At 45.3% G+C, this 17,441-nt stretch overlaps 3 protein-coding genes across 3 annotated transcripts; 2 read left to right on the top strand and 1 right to left on the bottom strand.

The window, feature by feature from the left end:
* Positions 1-812: 812 nt before the first annotated feature.
* Positions 813-1,748, bottom strand: LOC138935299 (myosin heavy chain, clone 203-like). Its single transcript, XM_070299750.1, has one exon. The coding sequence runs from the start codon at positions 1,746-1,748 to the stop codon at positions 813-815; it is 936 nt and encodes a 311-aa protein (XP_070155851.1).
* Positions 1,749-6,730: 4,982 nt separating this feature from the next.
* On the top strand, positions 6,731-7,345 carry LOC138935297 (uncharacterized). Its single transcript, XM_070299749.1, has one exon. The coding sequence runs from the start codon at positions 6,731-6,733 to the stop codon at positions 7,343-7,345; it is 615 nt and encodes a 204-aa protein (XP_070155850.1).
* Positions 7,346-10,140: 2,795 nt separating this feature from the next.
* LOC138935296 (matrix metalloproteinase-24-like) lies at positions 10,141-12,240 on the top strand. The gene is made up of 3 exons (XM_070299748.1): positions 10,141-10,465; positions 10,635-11,117; positions 11,873-12,240. Exons 1-3 carry the CDS (start codon positions 10,141-10,143, stop codon positions 12,238-12,240), a joined length of 1,176 nt encoding a protein of 391 aa, XP_070155849.1.
* Positions 12,241-17,441: the final 5,201 nt, after the last annotated feature.

Here is a 17,441-nt window from a genome sequence, read left to right as displayed (position 1 = left end):
GTCGGGATCGCCAACGCGCAGCAACTCGTGCTCGTAGAATCCTCCAGCGATCGGCTCGCCGCGCGAATCCTTTAACAGATACGTTACGGGATTAGTCCGTTGTATCTTAGTTATTCGAAAAATCTCTGTAGTCCAGTTGGGTGTGAAGCCTTTCTCGAAGATTGTCTTAAATTTACTGACGCGTACCGGATCGGCTACTTTGAGTTTCGCCGGAGCCGCGATCTTTATATTGCTGTATACAGTATTTAAAAGTTTATCGTCAATTGCTGGAGTTACGTCGACAGGTCTCATACTTATAGTGCGATGTTTTCGCGTGTTATATTCCTCGACGAGTCGTGGTAACTCGTCGATCCACTTGTACATTCCGTTTAGCGTGAAATACTTCCACATAGAATTTTTGAGCGTACGATTGAATCGTTCGACTATCGACGCTTTCATCACCGAATACGTCGAATAATGATTTACTCCGCGCTTCTTCGCGAAATTTTGCATATCGGCGTTGTAAAATTCTTTTCCTTTATCGGTCTGCACATTTTTCGGACACTGCTTAGAGTCTCGCATTATTTTAGATAACGCTCGAGTAACCTCGTTCGCGCTTTTGCTCTTAAGCGGTACAGCCCATGCGTATTTGCTTAATGCGTCGATAACGGTGAGTATGTAGTTGTGGCCTTTGTTGAGTCTCGCGTAAGGACGCATCTCGACCACATCCGCTTGCCATAGGTCGTCGTACCCGCGCACCGCAACGCGACGACGCGGAAAGTTTCTTCTCGCGGGCGCGTGCAATTCCTCGACTAGTCTTTGTTTTTTGACGCTCATAATTCTCTTCTCTTTCTCTCGAGAATAACGTTGGATTGAATTTCTCTTTCGAGCGGCTCGCCACTCCCGCTAATCTCTCTTTCGAGCGGATCGTCGCTCCCGCTAATCTTTCTTTCGAGCGGCTCGCCGCTCCCGTTAATCTTTCTTTCGAGCGGCTCGCCGCTCCCGCTAATCTTTCTTTCGAGCGGTTCGCCGCTTGTGCTAATCTTTGCCAGTTCCCTCACTCTTCCCGATAGCTCGTCCGCGTCTCTCTTCAATCGTGACGTTGAATTTTCCAATTCTCGTATCTTCGTCTCGGATTTCACCGCGGAATTCGCCGCGATACGCGATTTTTGATTTAGTTCCTGTATTGCTTTACCTTGATTGAACATTATTTTACGATCGCTCGCGTTTCTCGTCGAGGATTCCGTCGCATTGAGCGATATAGTTTTTTTCGCGACCTCGATTTGATCGCTTAAATCTTTGATTCGTTTATCCAAAACATCGATCCATTTATCTAGAGCGTTAGCGCTCGATCCTATTCTCGAAATGGAATTTTCCACAGCGTCTATTCGTTTACTCAGAACGTCATCGCGCGTTTTTATCTCGGAAACGAAACTCTCCGCGACGTCTATTCGTTTACCTAAAGCGCTATCGAGCTGAGCAAGTCTCGTAAACAGTAGAATGACGCCCTGCCCCGCCTCGTTCGCGTCTTTTCTCAATTGCGATGTGATTCCCTCGACGTAGCTTTTGCTTGTCGCATCGGCGTCCTCCTCAGGTTGAGCCAAGCGTTTTATCTTGCGCTCTCTCGCGTCGTATTCGATGGAAGAGCTTAGACACAGCGCGTTATCGCGCACGTAATTTCGCAGAGACTCGAATGCCGGACGTAGTCTTCCGGTTCTCGCGTCGTAGCCTCGGTTTCTTAGAGGTGAGCCGAATTTGCTCACGGACATCGCGAATTCCGCGTACGACTGCGATGGTCATCCACGCAACAGTTCAATTTATATGATCGCTCCTGTTTCGCGAAGCTCCTCGATTATCGATAGAATATCGTTTTCGTGAGCGTTGTTGCCGGCTCGACGCGAAGCGTCTAACAATCGCAGACGATCCACTAATTCGTTCGGATCGTCCCAATGGACGTAATCGATTTTATTGTTCGTGACACGCATAGTCAACGGTACGCGACCCGCGCCTGTTTTTTTCGCGCCGCTGCTGTGAATAAGCGGAGCGATAATGAATTTGTATTTGTATCCTTTATTTCCTAAGACAGACTTTTTAGCGTCATGATCACGTTTATGAGCGTTCGTTGTTAACAATATACTTCTGTATGTTAATTTATCCTTTTCTGTATATATGAGACTATTAGGAATTTTCATAAAAATTAATTCGTACAAACCGGGAGTACCGATATATTTAATCTCATCTATAAATATGGAATCATTCGCGTCTACGTCAAATCGTTTATCGCCGAGCATCGCACTTTTCTCGCCGATGTAAACTCCGTAAACGTGATCAATCTCGTTCGGCGCTTCTCCGCCGAGAAGAGTCCCCATATATTTTCGCCCTAACGGTCCTAGTCGACCGTGCGATATTTCGCGATCTTGAGAAATTCGCGAAATTTGTCTAACGGGTATTTCGAGCGTCGAGGGCGATTCGAGACTCTCGGATTCGAACGTTTCGTATTCTTCGATTTCGTTTCGCGCGAATGGATCTCTTTCGACGGAAGACTCGTTTAATGGAGTAGAAACGGCGTTTAATCGTCGTCGCGCACGTATTCGTTTCGCTTTAGGTTTTTTCCAAACGGGAGTTAGCGCTTCGTCCTTCCATTTTTCCTCGACGCTCGTCGTCGAGGGTGAGGCGTCGATCGCGTCTCGTTTTATCGTTTCGCGCTTAATTTCGTTTTGCTCTATCTCGTCTCGCTCGGCGCGATCAGCGATGCGCCGCAGCGGTTCGACGATCGGTTTGAAACGACTCTCTATCGCGATCTCGTTTTTCATTTTGCCGGTCTTCAATGCTCTGTGTTTTTTACGAATTGACGCGCGCGTTTTAGCTATCTCTTTTGCGTCTTTTCGCGTTCACTGATATCCGTCGAGGCCATTGCAACTTCTAACTCGCGGGAGAGAGCGATCGGCGCGTTCGACGTATTCGCGACAACTGATCGCTCTACGGTACAATGAAGTCGTTAAATCCTCGTCTGTATCTACCGGCGCGAAGCGCGCTATCTTTGTCGATCACTAAGAAACCATATTTATATCGCCAACACGCGCGACATAGCGCGTGAAAATTCTCGTACGACATATCCGTGTTCACGTGATCGTTGTATGCGTGAAGTAAATTAGTACCATCCTGTTTAAAGAGAATTAACAGATTCGCGTTATCTCGAATCAAATGCTTCGGCATTTTAGCATACGTTTGGCACAGATAGAAGCAATCGACGTTCGAGTGTCGACCCATAGCGAAATATTCCCTGATAGTATTTTGTTTGTCGCACGCTACATCGTCGAACACGAATATCGAATTCGGGAGAGCTTCGCTGGGTGAAATAACGTCAAAGTTATTAGAAAATGTGAAATAACCTATATCTTCCATTGGTGTTAATAAATTTTCTAAATATTGATATTTAGGTTGCTGCAACGACTTCGAGTAAACGTAAACGTTCTCGAAGCGTACGCCATGCGGACTCTCCAACAAACTTATTAATGCGTTTGTTTTGCCGCAACTAGAAGGCCCGCAAATGACGCAGCGAATAGCGCTCGGTAATAGACGACTGTGTCTACGCGTTTCTTTCGATGGTCGCGTTTTATTGTCGAGGTTCGTCACCTTTATCGCGATCGGTTGCCGCACGAAGCGCATTCCTCTTGCTGCGCGCGTGCGCGGTACACTCGCGTGAGGCAGGGCGAGACCTTTTTGTTTATATACGAATAGATCGCCATCAATCGCGCAGTAGCGAATTGCGCGCGGTGAATCGAGATGTTTATCTTACTAATAGATGGCGACGATATTCTCGATTTCACCACCGATCAATTGCGGTATATTCCGAAAATAATTTTACTAAAGCATTTCGGTCGCTACGTAGAACGATTGTGGGAGAAACTGCCTGAATATATAAAAGTGGATCCGGAAGTGCGGCGCTACCGTCGATGTCTAGAGCATTATAATCGCCCTTGGCAACGAACGCACATCGACGGTCCAGCGCCGCTTGTTAAAGATTGCGGCGAATGCAATTCGCGAAACGGCAGTACGGTGTGAGCCATGGCGCTGGCTTGTTGAATAGAGCGATAAACGCGCTCCCTTTCGAACTACATATACCTGGATATCAATTTTGCGGGCCGGGTACTCGTCTCGCGAAACGACTCGCGCGAGGCGATCGAGACGTCAATCCTCTGGACGCAGCCTGCCGCGAGCACGATATCGCGTACTCGCGGAGCGGCGAGCTCGCTGATCGACACGTCGCCGACCACGCGCTCGCCAAAAGAGCGCGCGAACGCGTCGCGGCTAAAGACTCGACTCTCGGCGAGAAAGCCGCCGCGGCGGCTGTATGGATGGCTATGAAATCGAAGACAAAACTTGGAATGGGTACAACGAAAATCAAGAGAAAAAAGAACAAAAGGAGAATAATCGCTACGAGAAAAAGAACGCTTCCGATAGCGAAACGCGGCGGTTTTTTACCCCTGCTACCGTTATTGGGAGCTCTCGGTTCTTTGGCCGGGAAAGCGGCGGGAATCGCGAAGGCGGTGAACGATCGCAAAGCAGCGCGACGACAGCTGGAGGAGTTGCAGCGCCACGATCGCGCAATGGAAGGTCGCGGTTTATATCTCGCGCCGTACAAACGCGGGAGTGGCGCGTCCTCAACGAGAAGAAAAGCTAAAAAAAAACTTCGCGTAAACAGACGCTAGAGATCCTCCCATCCGTCGGAGCAACGACAAACGAACAATTAAATCGCGCGGCGATACTTTCGCGCGTACCTCACTTTAGAAGTGTGTTTATGCGCAACGCGCTTCCGTCGCGAGCGCGCCGCGATGAGAGCGGCATTGTGAATTTAGACGACGCATCCGGACCGGGTACTCATTGGGTGGCGTACGCGAAAAAAGGGGACGACGCGATTTACTACGACGGTTTCGGCGATCTTCGTCCTCCGCGCAAACTCGCGCGTTATCTCGGGCGCGACGCGAACATTCGATACAATCGTCGCTCCGAGCAGACGCGCGATCAGAATATCTGCGGACAATTGAGTCTTCGATTTCTCCGAGAAGTCGATTGGAGGAATCGTCGACTATAATATCAACCGTTATTCGTCGATCGAACGCAGTTCGATCGCTCTCGCCGATCATGTCGCTGACTCTCACTCTTTCCGGACGAAGCAGTATTCTCGCGGCGAGTTATTTTCCGCCTCTCGATTTAAACGACGACGATTACGAATTAGGTTTAACCAATTTCGAAACTTATAATACGATACCGAATATAAATTCCACGAATAATAAATTTTACTTCGACGATAATGACGAGATTATCGCGATTCCAGTAAGATCTTACGAATTAAGCGCTATAAACGCATATCTAAGAGCGGCGATTCGTCATAAACGACGAGCGAGAGAGGAGGAACGAGAACGCGAAAACGAAAAACCGGAAACGAACGATGACGATTACATATACGATGTTGATGACGATTATTTCGAAGACAATGAGAATGGCTAAAAGTGAAAATTCTATAACGCTTCGCGGTAACGATAACACTATGAGAAGCGAAATTAAATGCGCGTATCGAGTAAATTTCACAAAACCCGATAATATCAGTTCGCTCCTGGGTTTCTCGTCTCGTGTATTACAACCGAATAAATGGTATGCATTCGATAAACCAATAAATATTATGGCCATTAACCTTATTCGAGTAGAGTGCACAACAGGAGCGTATCACAACGACAAATCCGCGCATACTATACACGAATTCGCGCCTAACGTTCCACCCGGATATAAAGTGTCGGAGATTCCAACGCAGATCATTTACCTTCCGATCATCGCACGCACCATTACCGATATAAACGTGCGTGTTGTGGACCAAACGAATGAGTTGGAATCGACAGGAAAATTGATCGATTTTCGCGGCGAGGAAATTACGATTCGTCTACACGTGCGACGAAAACGGTAGAGAAGCGCGCGATGCTCCTAGTGAACGGATCGAACGCGAGAAACGCGTCCATTATCACTGTCGCGTCACTTCTAAACGCGGAAAAGAGAAGGAAGAAGGGAGGAAGACTAACCGTCGCCAACGAGACTTTTCTGCGCTCTTTGGGCTTCGTCGTGCCGAGGACCGCTTCTTCGTAAAAAGCGGAATGTGCGACATTCTAAGTATCAGTGGGGAGCCGATCTTCGACGATCGCATCGTCAAGATCGAGACTCACACGTACAACCCTTACGCCAATACTACGTTCGGAAATAGCGATGAGATACGAATTCCTATACAACAGCAAGATTTGTACACGTTACCGTGCGACAGTTTTCTCTACGTTGAGGGCAGACTCGAGTCAAAGGAAGCATCAAGCGCGCAAGGGGAAATCGCATCGATAACGAGATTAGTGAACAATTGCGCGGCGTTTATGTTCGAGGAAATTCGCTACGAGCTCGATGGCGTGGAGATCGATCGAAACAGAAACGTTGGAATAACGAGCACGATTAAGAATTACGCGTCACTGATGGTCGAGAGAAGCAAAATATTAAAAAACGCTGGGATTTATTAGCGACAACTCATTCGTCGATTGGTGATTTTAATTTTTGCGTACCTCTTAACGTGCTATTAGGTTTTTGCGAAGATTACAAGCGCGTTGTGATCAACGCGCGACACGAACTTATTCTAATACGAGCGCGCAACGATAACAATTGCGTTATATCGCTCGAAACGCAAGAACCTAAAATCGTTTTGTTAAAGATACAATGGCGAATGCCTCATATAGTATTGAATGATGTTAATAAATTAAGATTATTGCGCACGTTAGATAGTGGACGATACCTGAGCGTCGCTCTTCGCTCGTGGGATCTCTACGAGTTTCCGCTTCTACAGAGCACGACCAAACACTCGTGGGCCGTCAAAGCGGCGACACAACTCGAGAAACCGCGATACGTTATCTTTGCGCTACAATCTGGAAAGAAGAACGTTCTGTCCGAGGAGCCTTCTTTATTCGACGATTGCAAACTAACTAATGTCAAACTGTATCTTAATTCTGATTTTTATCCTTACGACGATATGAATCTAGATTTCGATAAACATAAAGTCGCCGTGTTATATGATATGTATTCGAAATTTCGAAAAACGTACTACGGATGCGAAAACAACGAAACGCTCTTAAATCTAAATAAATTTTTAACTCACGGCCCACTCGTAGTCATCGACTGTTCTCGACAGAACGAGTCGATCAAAAGCGCCACTGTGGACGTTCGCATAGAGTTCGACTGCAAGGAAAACATCCCCTCTAACACCACAGCTTACTGTCTTATTATTCACGATCGAGTGGTAGAATACAATCCGTTCACTAACGTCGTGCGCAGAATCGTGTAAGCGCGACGATACTCGAAAAAATATGGAGAAAGAATAAAATGCTTAGAAAAATCTAGAAAGAAACACTTCGAGTATCGCTAACAACGACGATGGACGCGCCGATCTTTGTCGATCTTCAAGGTTTCGTAGTTAACGAAAAATTCGTCGCGAAAGAAATAGCCGTGTTAAGAAATGGTGTGGAATTGACGCATCACATCTTTCGCTCGCCGATGTCGTGGGATCTGCTCACGAGAGCGGAAAAATCGCGAGCGTGTTGGCTGATATCGAATCATCGCCAGCTAAAGGGGAACAATGGACACACGAATTACGGGTCGATGAAAAAACTCGTTCGAGACGCCATATGTCGAGGATCTAGCCCCGATTCGACGGTGCAGATCTATGTCAAAGGTCACGAGAAGAAGTGGCTGATCGAGATCTTAGGAAACGTCGCCGATGATCGCGACATAGCCGTCTCCGTCGAAACTATCGACGCCGATTACGAAGACATCAAACGTCTGGAGACTCTGAACGCTTCGCGGGTCTTTCGTTGCGGATATCACGCGAAAAATTGCGCGTTAGAAAACGCGTGCAAACTGCACGATTGGTGGTTCGAGCGGCGCGATCGTTTGCGCGATATGCGCGATTGATTTTATATTATAAATTATATTATAAATTGTATTATAAATTATATTATAAATTATATTATAAATTATATTATAAATTATATGATAAATTATAAATTATAAATTATATTATAAATTATATTATAAATTATATTACATTATTGTATATTATCGTATATAATCTATAAATTTAAGTTATATATAATGTATCAAATTAATTATATATTTTAAACTTTATATATAATTATAATGTATTGAGTCAATTATATAATCTATAAGTTTAATCATGAATATATTAGTTATACTTATACTGTTGCAAAATACACGTTATACGAACGAACCGCGTTTTTCCTTTATCGCGGTCGCATCCTTTATCGCGGTCGCGTAACAAATTTAATTATAGAGATTTTAAATCTATTTAAATATACTATTTAAATATACTATTTAAATATACTATTTAAATATACTATACTTAATGCGGACATAGATGGTTATTACGAGAAGCGCGAGAACGAGAGGATGCGGAAGAAGGAAAGAAAAGCGTAAAGAATCAACGTTTCGCTTAACGTATAGCATTTATTCATAAAAATTATATCTTACAAATGCGCTTCATTAACGCGTAAAATTACTCCGTGTCGAACGGTTGCGATTCGGGCTCATAGTTCGCCAATCGTACATTCGCCCGCGATTCACCCTCGTCGACCGTCGCCGGTTCGGTCTCGTCCTCGTCTCGATTCGGGCTCTTCGTCGATCGGCGATGCGACGACTCGCCTAACCTCGGGAACGGCGAAGTCGCGCTCGCTCTCGCGAAGCGGACCAATTAACTCGGAGATGGCGAAGCCGCGCTCGCGCTCGTGAAGCCGACCGATTAAGTTGAACCGTTCGAGGGCTCGCGCGACGTCGCGTCGACGAGCGTCGCGCAACGCGCTATGAACGCTTTGCGCTTGTGCGAGCATAGTCCTCGTTCTAGTTACTAAATCGTAGAGCGATTCTCGCGCCGTTCTTATACAGCTCTCTATTTCTTGTCTAAAATACAAAAGTAAAAATTAGTAAAAATTAGTAAAAGTAAAAATTAGTAAAAATATTATAATTTATTATAATTTATTATAATTTATTATAATTTATTATAATTTCAATTAGATACTTACATTAAACGCGCGATATCTACGTCTTCGTTCAACTGAAAGGCGAGTCTAAACGAATCCGGACTATTTTCAATAACACCTTGTGCCTCCGCACGCAAATCCGTGGCGAGGTCTCCCAGAACGTAGGACTTTATCGCGATTAAGTCTCCGTTTACATTAATATAATCGGCCGCGTTAATTATCTGAAGCAGTGGTATCAACGCAGAGTACTGACCGATTTTAATTCTCGCCACTTCACGTTCCGCCGTTTCGCGCTTCGTTATCTTGCGAGCGAGAATACTTTAACGCTTCTCGAAACGATCTCGCGTTTTATAAAGATCGACGCGCGGATGTCGCGGTACGATTTATCGATCGCGCCGCATCTTCCTTCCGCGACCGCTTTGTTGCCGGAAGGGGGGTATCTCTACTCGCTCATCGAGTGTCCTTTTTAGAGGACAAATGAATAATAAAAATAGAAATAACAAAAAACATCCGTTAGATAACGCGCATTCCGAATACTCAGCGAACAATGAGATCATCATCGCCGGAAAGAAGTATCTAGGGGGCATCTAAAGGGTATCTCTAATATATCGTTACCGGAAGGAGATATCTCTAATCGCTCATCGAGTGTCCTTCTTAGGGGACAAACGAATAATAAAATAGAAATAACAGAAAACATCCGTTAGATAATGCGCATCGTTGAAAGGGATATCTTTAATCACTCATCGAATGTCCTTCTTAGAGGACAAACGAATAATAAAATAGAAATAACAGAAAACATCCGTTAGATAACGCGTATCGTTGGAAGGGATATCTTTAATCGCTCATCGAGTGTCCTTCTTAGAGGACAAACGAATAATAAAATAGAAAAACAAAAGAGGAACTCGAGCGCGTCCGCTAGATAACGCGCATTCCGAACGCTCGACGTCGAAAGAGACGCGTTTCCCTCTCCCTCTCCCCACCCACCCACATTATTCGTCGCCAATAAAAACAGGCGTCTCGCGGAACGCGCGAATCAATCGCACTCGGCGTCTCTCAACTGTTTACCGCGTCTTCCCCGCTTCGCGCGATGACTAACACGAGGACGGTTCTCACTCTAGCGACGATGCTCGTCGCTACGACGGTCGCCGCGCCCTTCGACTCGGAAAGAATCGAGGCGCTTCGTTTTCTGCGCGTATACGGTTTTTTAAAAGACGATGGAGAATCACTGTCGTCCGATAACGCGACATCTCTGCGTCGCGCGCTATCGCTGTTTCAAGAATATTATCAATTATCGGGAAACGGCGCGTTAAACGCCGTTACGCTTCACCTTATGCGTAAACCGCGATGCGGTCTCGCGGATATTCCCGATCGCGCGAAAATGGCCGAAGACGCGTCTCGCATGGAATTTTCAGGTGGCTAGCGAGGAAATCTCGCGAACGGCTGAAACGGCGTTCGCGTTATGGGCGGCGAACTCATCGCTAACTTTCGCGCGCGACCCGTTACACCCCGATATATTAATATCGTATCGAACGGGCGCGCACACTTACGCGAATCGTCGAAACGTCGGTATTTGCCCGGCAGCCTTCGACGGTCCGGGAGGAGCTCTAGCTCACGCGTTCTTTCCCTCTGGAACAACCGACTTCACATCGGAGATACACGTCGACGATTCCGAACCGTGGCACGTGTATCTAAACAAAAATCCTCCCGACACGCATCACCTGCTACAAACGCTAACGCACGAGATCGGCCACGCATTGGGTCTACAGCATAGCATGCGCAATGACTCTATAATGTTCCCGTATATACCCGACATCGAGAATCAATTTCCAGTTAAGCTGAGCATAGAAGACATTCTCGCTATACAGAATCTGTACGGATCACACGACGACGAAAACTATCCAACGGCGACTCCCGCGACCACCGCGGCGCCCGCGACGACGAGCGTCGCGCCGACCGACCCAGCGCGCGCGCATCTCTGCGCATTGCGGCGCGTGGACGCCGCGCTAATAATGAATCATCGATTATATATAGCTAATCGCCGCGGGAGTGGTGCACTTGGACACAGTATAATTGGACATGGTGCAAATGGACACGTTACAAATGGACACGAGATTTTGCACACGGTTCAATTGGACACAGTGCATTTGGACACAGTAATTTTGGATACAGTAGCTTTTGGACACATAAGAAAATACGCATCGTTTACTTGGACACCGCTCAATTGGACACTGTTCATTTGGACACCGTTCGTTTGGACACAGAAAGATGCGCACCGTTCATTTGGACACCGTTCGTTTGGACACCGTTATTTGCCCACCGTTCGTTTGGACACCGTTCATTTGCCCACCGTTCGTTTGGACACCGTTCATTTGCCCACTGTTCGTTTGGACACCGTTCATTTGCCCACCGTTCGTTTGGACACCGTTCATTTGCCCATCGTTCGTTTGGACACCGTTCGTTTGGACACCGTTCATTTGCCCACCGTTCGTTTGGACACCGTTCATTTGTACACAGAAACATGCACACTGTTTGTTTGAATATGTAACAGATGGAGAGAAATAAAAATCATTTTGGGAAAATATAATCAGTATTCTTATAACACTTTATACTGGTAAATCTATGTAAAATATGAAATCGTGAAAAGGAGATACATTTGAAGGTTATAATATCTGTCAAAATAAAATATATTCATACTTATATATCTCTGATACTGAACGATTCGATCTACCTCGCGGAATATCCCAGTCTTAAAGTAAAATCGGGTTGGCCGAGATATCTCCACGATATCGGACTTCCCCGAAACGTTAAAATCAACGCAGCGATAAATACGCACACGGGACGAACTTACGCTATATACGACGATGATAAAGTCGCGGAAATCAACGAGTGTCACATGGTAGTCATTAAACACGCTCCATTAAAAGATATATTTCCCGGAATTCCGTCCGCGATAACGTCGGCCTTCCGATACATCGATGGTAATCTATATTTCTTCGCCAAACGTCAGTTCTACGCCTTCAACGAATTCACGAATATCGTAACCTCGGCGGGTCCTTTCGATCTACGCGCGCTCGGCATCGAGTGTCCTACGGATGGACTGCTAAGGCAATTGCGCGATCTCCTTAGTCGCGTCTATCGTCTCAGCGACACGATCGAGAAAGAGAGGATCGACGATGAGAACGACTAGAGCGACCCTACCGTTATTTTTTAAAAATAGAATATATAAGAGAAAACGCGCGAAAGGGAAAGAAGCGATCTCTACGCGAGTATATAAAGACCGTCCATCCGTTAAGCGCTTCATTATTGACGGAGAACACCGAAGCTAACGCGCGAAAAAGAACAAACGAGAAAGAACGAGAAAAAACGAGCGACGATGTACGCGACAATGGGGGGACAACCGCAGCAGCAACACTCATTCGACGATCGATCGAAACTAACCGAAGGAGACCGCGAAGATAGCGCGGAATACGCTAAAAAAGCTAAAATGGACAATGGGTAAGACTATCGAACATTTATTCGAACTAATAATTCGCTAGCACCGTTTCTCTTATCGCTCATATCTATTTTTAGACGAGATCGCGATCGGACGCCAAGACACGACGCGGATGTCTCGGTCGCGCGACCGTTCAGAATCTTAGGAAGACGCTATCCATTGACCATAACCGCATATAAACATCTGGAAATTAGCGTTAACGTTAACCGTCCCTCTTTCGTAGAAATCGTCCTCGGAGATTGTCACGGCAAAGAGATCTCGCTAACGCCGGATACGTGGAAGGAACTGCTCGATCTACGACCCGCGCTTCTGTCGCACTTTCGCTCCGACGAGCGCGACGAGGCGCGCCCGACGCCAATACACATCGGACAGTTGACGCTACGATTCGGCAAACTCAACAATCTCCAGTAGTGATACTGGGCCGGTTCTAAGCCAGGTCCTCTGAGGGGGGTGAGGGGCGAGGGGAAACCGGCGCGGGGGTATGACGTCACGGAGAGGGGGGGGGTGACGTCACGGGGGGTATGATGTCACGGGGGGGGTGTATGACGCCACGGGGGTGGGAATGACGTCAGGGGGGTATGACGTCACGGGGGGTATGACGCCACGGGGTGGAAATGACGTCAGGGGGGGTATGACGTCAGGGGGTGGGAATGGCGTCACGCGGGGGTGACCGCGGCGGAACGGTAGGCGCGGGGTCCGCGGAGAGGGGGAGGGGACCGCGGCGGAACGGTAGGCGCGGGGTCCGCGATGAGGGGGAGGGGACCGCGGCGGAACGGTAGGTGCGGGGGCCGCGGGGAAGAGGGAACGCGAAGGTACGATGCCGCGAGTAGGTGTGACAGAGATAGCGCGAGGCGTGCATGTAGGAAAAGGCATTGTCTCAAACATTTTAGAGTAGGAGATGTATCACTTACGAAGAACGCTTACTCTCAGCTCTTGATAACAAAACAAATGTTAGCATGTTTCCACGAGCAAATATCTAAAGTCTTTTAAATATGAATAATATATTATTATAATATGTAAACCACTATCGAACGGCAATCGAATGGCTATGAACGGCTATTAAACGGCTATCGAACAGCTTTGAACGACTATCGAACGGCTATTGAACAGCTTTTGAATGGCTTTGAACGGCTATTGAACAGCTTTGAACGACTATCGAGCGGTTTTGAACGACTATTGAACGGCTATCGAACAGCTATTGAACGGCTTTGAACGACTATCGAACGGTTATTGAACGGCTATCGAACGGCTTTGAACGGTTATCGAACGGCTATTGAACGGCTTTTGAACGGCTATTGAACGGCTTTTGAACGACTATCGAGCGGTTTTGAACGACTATTGAACGGCTATCGAACAGCTATTGAACGGCTTTGAACGACTATCGAACGGTTATTGAACGGCTATCGAACGGCTTTGAACGGTTATCGAACGGCTATTGAACGGCTTTTGAACGGCTATTGAACGGCTATCGAACGGCTTTGAACGGTTATCAAACGGCAATCGAACAGCTATTGAACGACTATTGAACGGCTAACGAACGACAATTAAACAACAAAACAATTATTTATACACCATTCAAATATTTAAAGTCTATGTGCATGTACTGAAATGTAACATTCATAGCCTGATAAGGTGGCTGACGCTGCTATCTAACGTCACGTACTGAAATTTAATACTCGCATACTGGAATATGAAAGAGGAAAAGGGAAGAATAAAAGAGAATAAAATATATTTTAACAATAGTTTATTCTAAATAATGTTTGGGCGAATCTTTATGATGATTCGTCCACCAATTGAATATTTTAAATACATTTTGTAAAGCGCAATTTTTCAAATGTTTTTCACAGCGCATAGTATTAGTAACATCTAGCTTATTTAACGAAGTGATATCTTCATAGTCCGCATCCAAGGTCTCAATAATAACGTCGTTTCTCGCATCATCGTCAAGTATATCGACCAGCCATTCTCGTTTTTCGCATCCTTTAACGTACACGATAGAAGATGCTCCATCTTCCTCTTCCGTCGCGCCCATCACAGCTCTCGTAATTAAACGCCTAGCGAAGCTGTATGGAACGTTTCCATCCTCCCATTGAAGTCCATGGTGATGTCCGATTAACCATGAAGCTTGGCATCTCTCAGATTTTGTAAGCGCACGCCATGGTACGGGACTTGCAAAAAAGTAATGAGAGAGAAAAGATCCATTTCTCAATATCGCTACTTCCTTCACGACAAAGTTTCTCCCGATAATGAATCCCTGCAGATCCACAAACGTTGGCGCGATCATGCTGATAATATTACCGTACCATTGCAAGAACGATGTACGACTGTTGCCGATCGTCAAAATCTCAATCTTTTTATATTTTGACATTGGAGGGGATATTTGCTGATTTAGGTAATTTTACGAACTACGTTGGTCAATGGGCAATATTCGACAACGCGATCGTGCAAGATGAGACAATAGGCGGTAGTATTTGTCGGTATATCCTCCTTGCACTCAAACTCTAATCTCACGTCCACGGTGGAATTTTTGACAGACTCGTTTTGTCGCGAGCAATCGATAACTGCGAGAGGACCGCAATGTAGAAATTTTGAAATGTTTAATAACACATCATCATTATCACATCCGTAATAAGATTTGCGAAAACGAGAATACATATCGAACAAGAGGGCGAATCTATTTTTATCGAAATCTAAATTCAAATCATCGTAGGGATAAAATTCCGAGTTCAGATAAAGTTTAACGTTGGTCAATTTGCAGTCGTCGAATGTAGTAATATCTTTTGACACAGCATTTTTTCTGCCAGTCTGCCGCGCAAAGATCACGTATCGCGGCTTCTCCAGCTGAGAGGCGGCTTTCACGGTCCAAGAATGCTTGGTCGTATTATGCAATTCGGGAATAAGCTATGTCGTGCTCACGACACGCGGCATCCAATGGATTGATACCTCGATCGCCTCTAGCCAATCGTGTTTCTAAATGAGTTCCCGGTCCGCAAAACTGATAGCCTGGAATATGTAATTCGATAGGAAGTGTGTTTATCGTACGATTTAACAAACCGCTACCTCTTATAATTTTTGCTGACATTTGTCCCAATTTTTTATTAACGGTGTTGGACCGTCGAAATGTGTTTGCTGCCACGACAAATTATAATGTCGCGTGCATCGACGATACTGTTGGACCTCTGAGTCAGCTTTTATATGTTCGGGAAGCTTGTCCCACAATTGTTCCACGTAGCTACCAAAGTCTCGCAGTAAAACAATCTTGGAGATAATCTGTAACTGCTCGGTTGTAAGCTCGAGAATATCGCTGTCAACCGATAGAAGAAGAAACATTTTTGAGACTGAGCGGTTTCGATTCGGTGCACCTCTATAAATAGGACCCCGATGACTCATTTTCCAAAATCTGATTTGAGACTCGCGAGAGCAAACATGCGGTTCGCGCGACAAGCGGCGATAATCAAAGTGATAAATTTTGACGATAAAACACGAGTAATGTCCGAGAAAGAAATACGCAAGCATGGAAACATGCTGCCGACTACTATACGCGGTATCATTTGCGGTCCTTCGAATTGCGGTAAGACTAACGTGTTGATAAGTTTGATAGAAAGTCCACACGGTATACATTTCGAGAATGTGTACGTATAGTCGAAATCACTTCAACAACTGAAATATCGATACTTGGAAAATTTGCTATTATCGATCGATGAAATTGATTATTTTACATTCTCTAATAATAGTGACGTAATTCCACCGAGCGAGGCGCTTCCGAATTCCATTTTTATCTTTGACGATGATTTATCGCACGTGGCGTGCGATAAGCAAGATACGATAAGAGAGTACTTTGCAATGGGTCGACACTCGAGCGTCGACTGTTTCTATCTTTGTCAAACGTATGCCAAGATACCCAAGCATCTTATACGGGACAATGCAAATTTACTAATTTTATTTAAACAAGATGGTACAAACTTGAAACATGTATACAACGATCATGTAAATACTGACATGTCTTACGGCGATTTTCGCGCATTCTGTCAGAAATGTTGGCAACACAAGTATGGATTTGTAGTGATTGATAAAGACAGTTTACAGATTAATGGAAGATATCGAAAAGGATTTAACGATTTTGCAATACCGTAAAGTGGTTAGTCGCTATCGATACATCGATCGAACGTCTAAAAATTTTCGTCCGAGCGCAACATGACGACGACGATTGACAGTGACGATCGTGAGAAGATTGCGAGAGAGATTGTAAAAACGAGCGAATCAATCTGCAAAAAATATCGTTCTTTAAAAACCAGTCAAATGGAGGAAGACGTCGCATTGGAGAGGCACTTTAAACCAATTATCAAACCTCTAAAACAACTTGTCGAAAATACAATCAATGTGGAATCTAATGAAGCGAAAATTGAACCATCGAGTATGCTCGAAGACAAGCATCTGAAAAAAAAGTCTGGAACAAAGCGAACAAGGTCAAATATATCATTGATTGCTAATAACTTCTACTCCAAATCAATCGAAACGTAAGCGAATGAAACAATTATCGAATGTGGTTACTTCTACTCCGATAAAAGATGTACAATCGAGTCAAATATTGCACGAAAGATCGTCTCCGTATGTGGAAGAAGTTTTCGAAACCACGCCTGAAACGCTTGTGACATCGGTTCAACATCTGCTACAAACGTCCGAGGGTCAAAATACATTGCGCACACATCTGGGTCCATTAGAGCAAAAATATGTTGGAGCTATTTTGAGTCAAGATAAAAATAACAGTATGGATTATGTTTACGGTGTTAAATTTTGCAACGAAGGAATGATGCTTGATGATAAAATTTTTGATGTGGATAAAGATGACAATATAATTATCGGTGGGATAAGATACGTGGGAACACCAGGTCTCT

The sequence above is a fragment of the Polyergus mexicanus genome, unplaced genomic scaffold (genome assembly GCF_030449975.1).
Source record: "Polyergus mexicanus isolate NDT 795.1 unplaced genomic scaffold, iyPolMexi1.0 SCAF_8, whole genome shotgun sequence".
NCBI lineage: Eukaryota > Metazoa > Arthropoda > Insecta > Hymenoptera > Formicidae > Polyergus > Polyergus mexicanus.
The sequence above is the reverse complement of the archived record's forward strand: the minus strand, read 5'-3'. Positions and strand labels throughout refer to the sequence as shown.

Coding starts and splice junctions, on each gene's coding strand:
- LOC138935299 (XM_070299750.1), bottom strand. CDS start 1,748: ATGTCCGTGAGCAAATTCGGCTCACCTCTAAGAAACCGAGGCTACGAC.
- LOC138935297 (XM_070299749.1), top strand. CDS start 6,731: ATGCCTCATATAGTATTGAATGATGTTAATAAATTAAGATTATTGCGC.
- LOC138935296 (XM_070299748.1), top strand. CDS start 10,141: ATGACTAACACGAGGACGGTTCTCACTCTAGCGACGATGCTCGTCGCT. Junction 10,466..10,634: donor GTCTCGCATGGAATTTTCAG/GTGGCTAGCGAG, acceptor TTTGCCCGGCAG/CCTTCGACGGTCCGGGAGGA. Junction 11,118..11,872: donor GAGTGGTGCACTTGGACACA/GTATAATTGGAC, acceptor AAATCAACGCAG/CGATAAATACGCACACGGGA.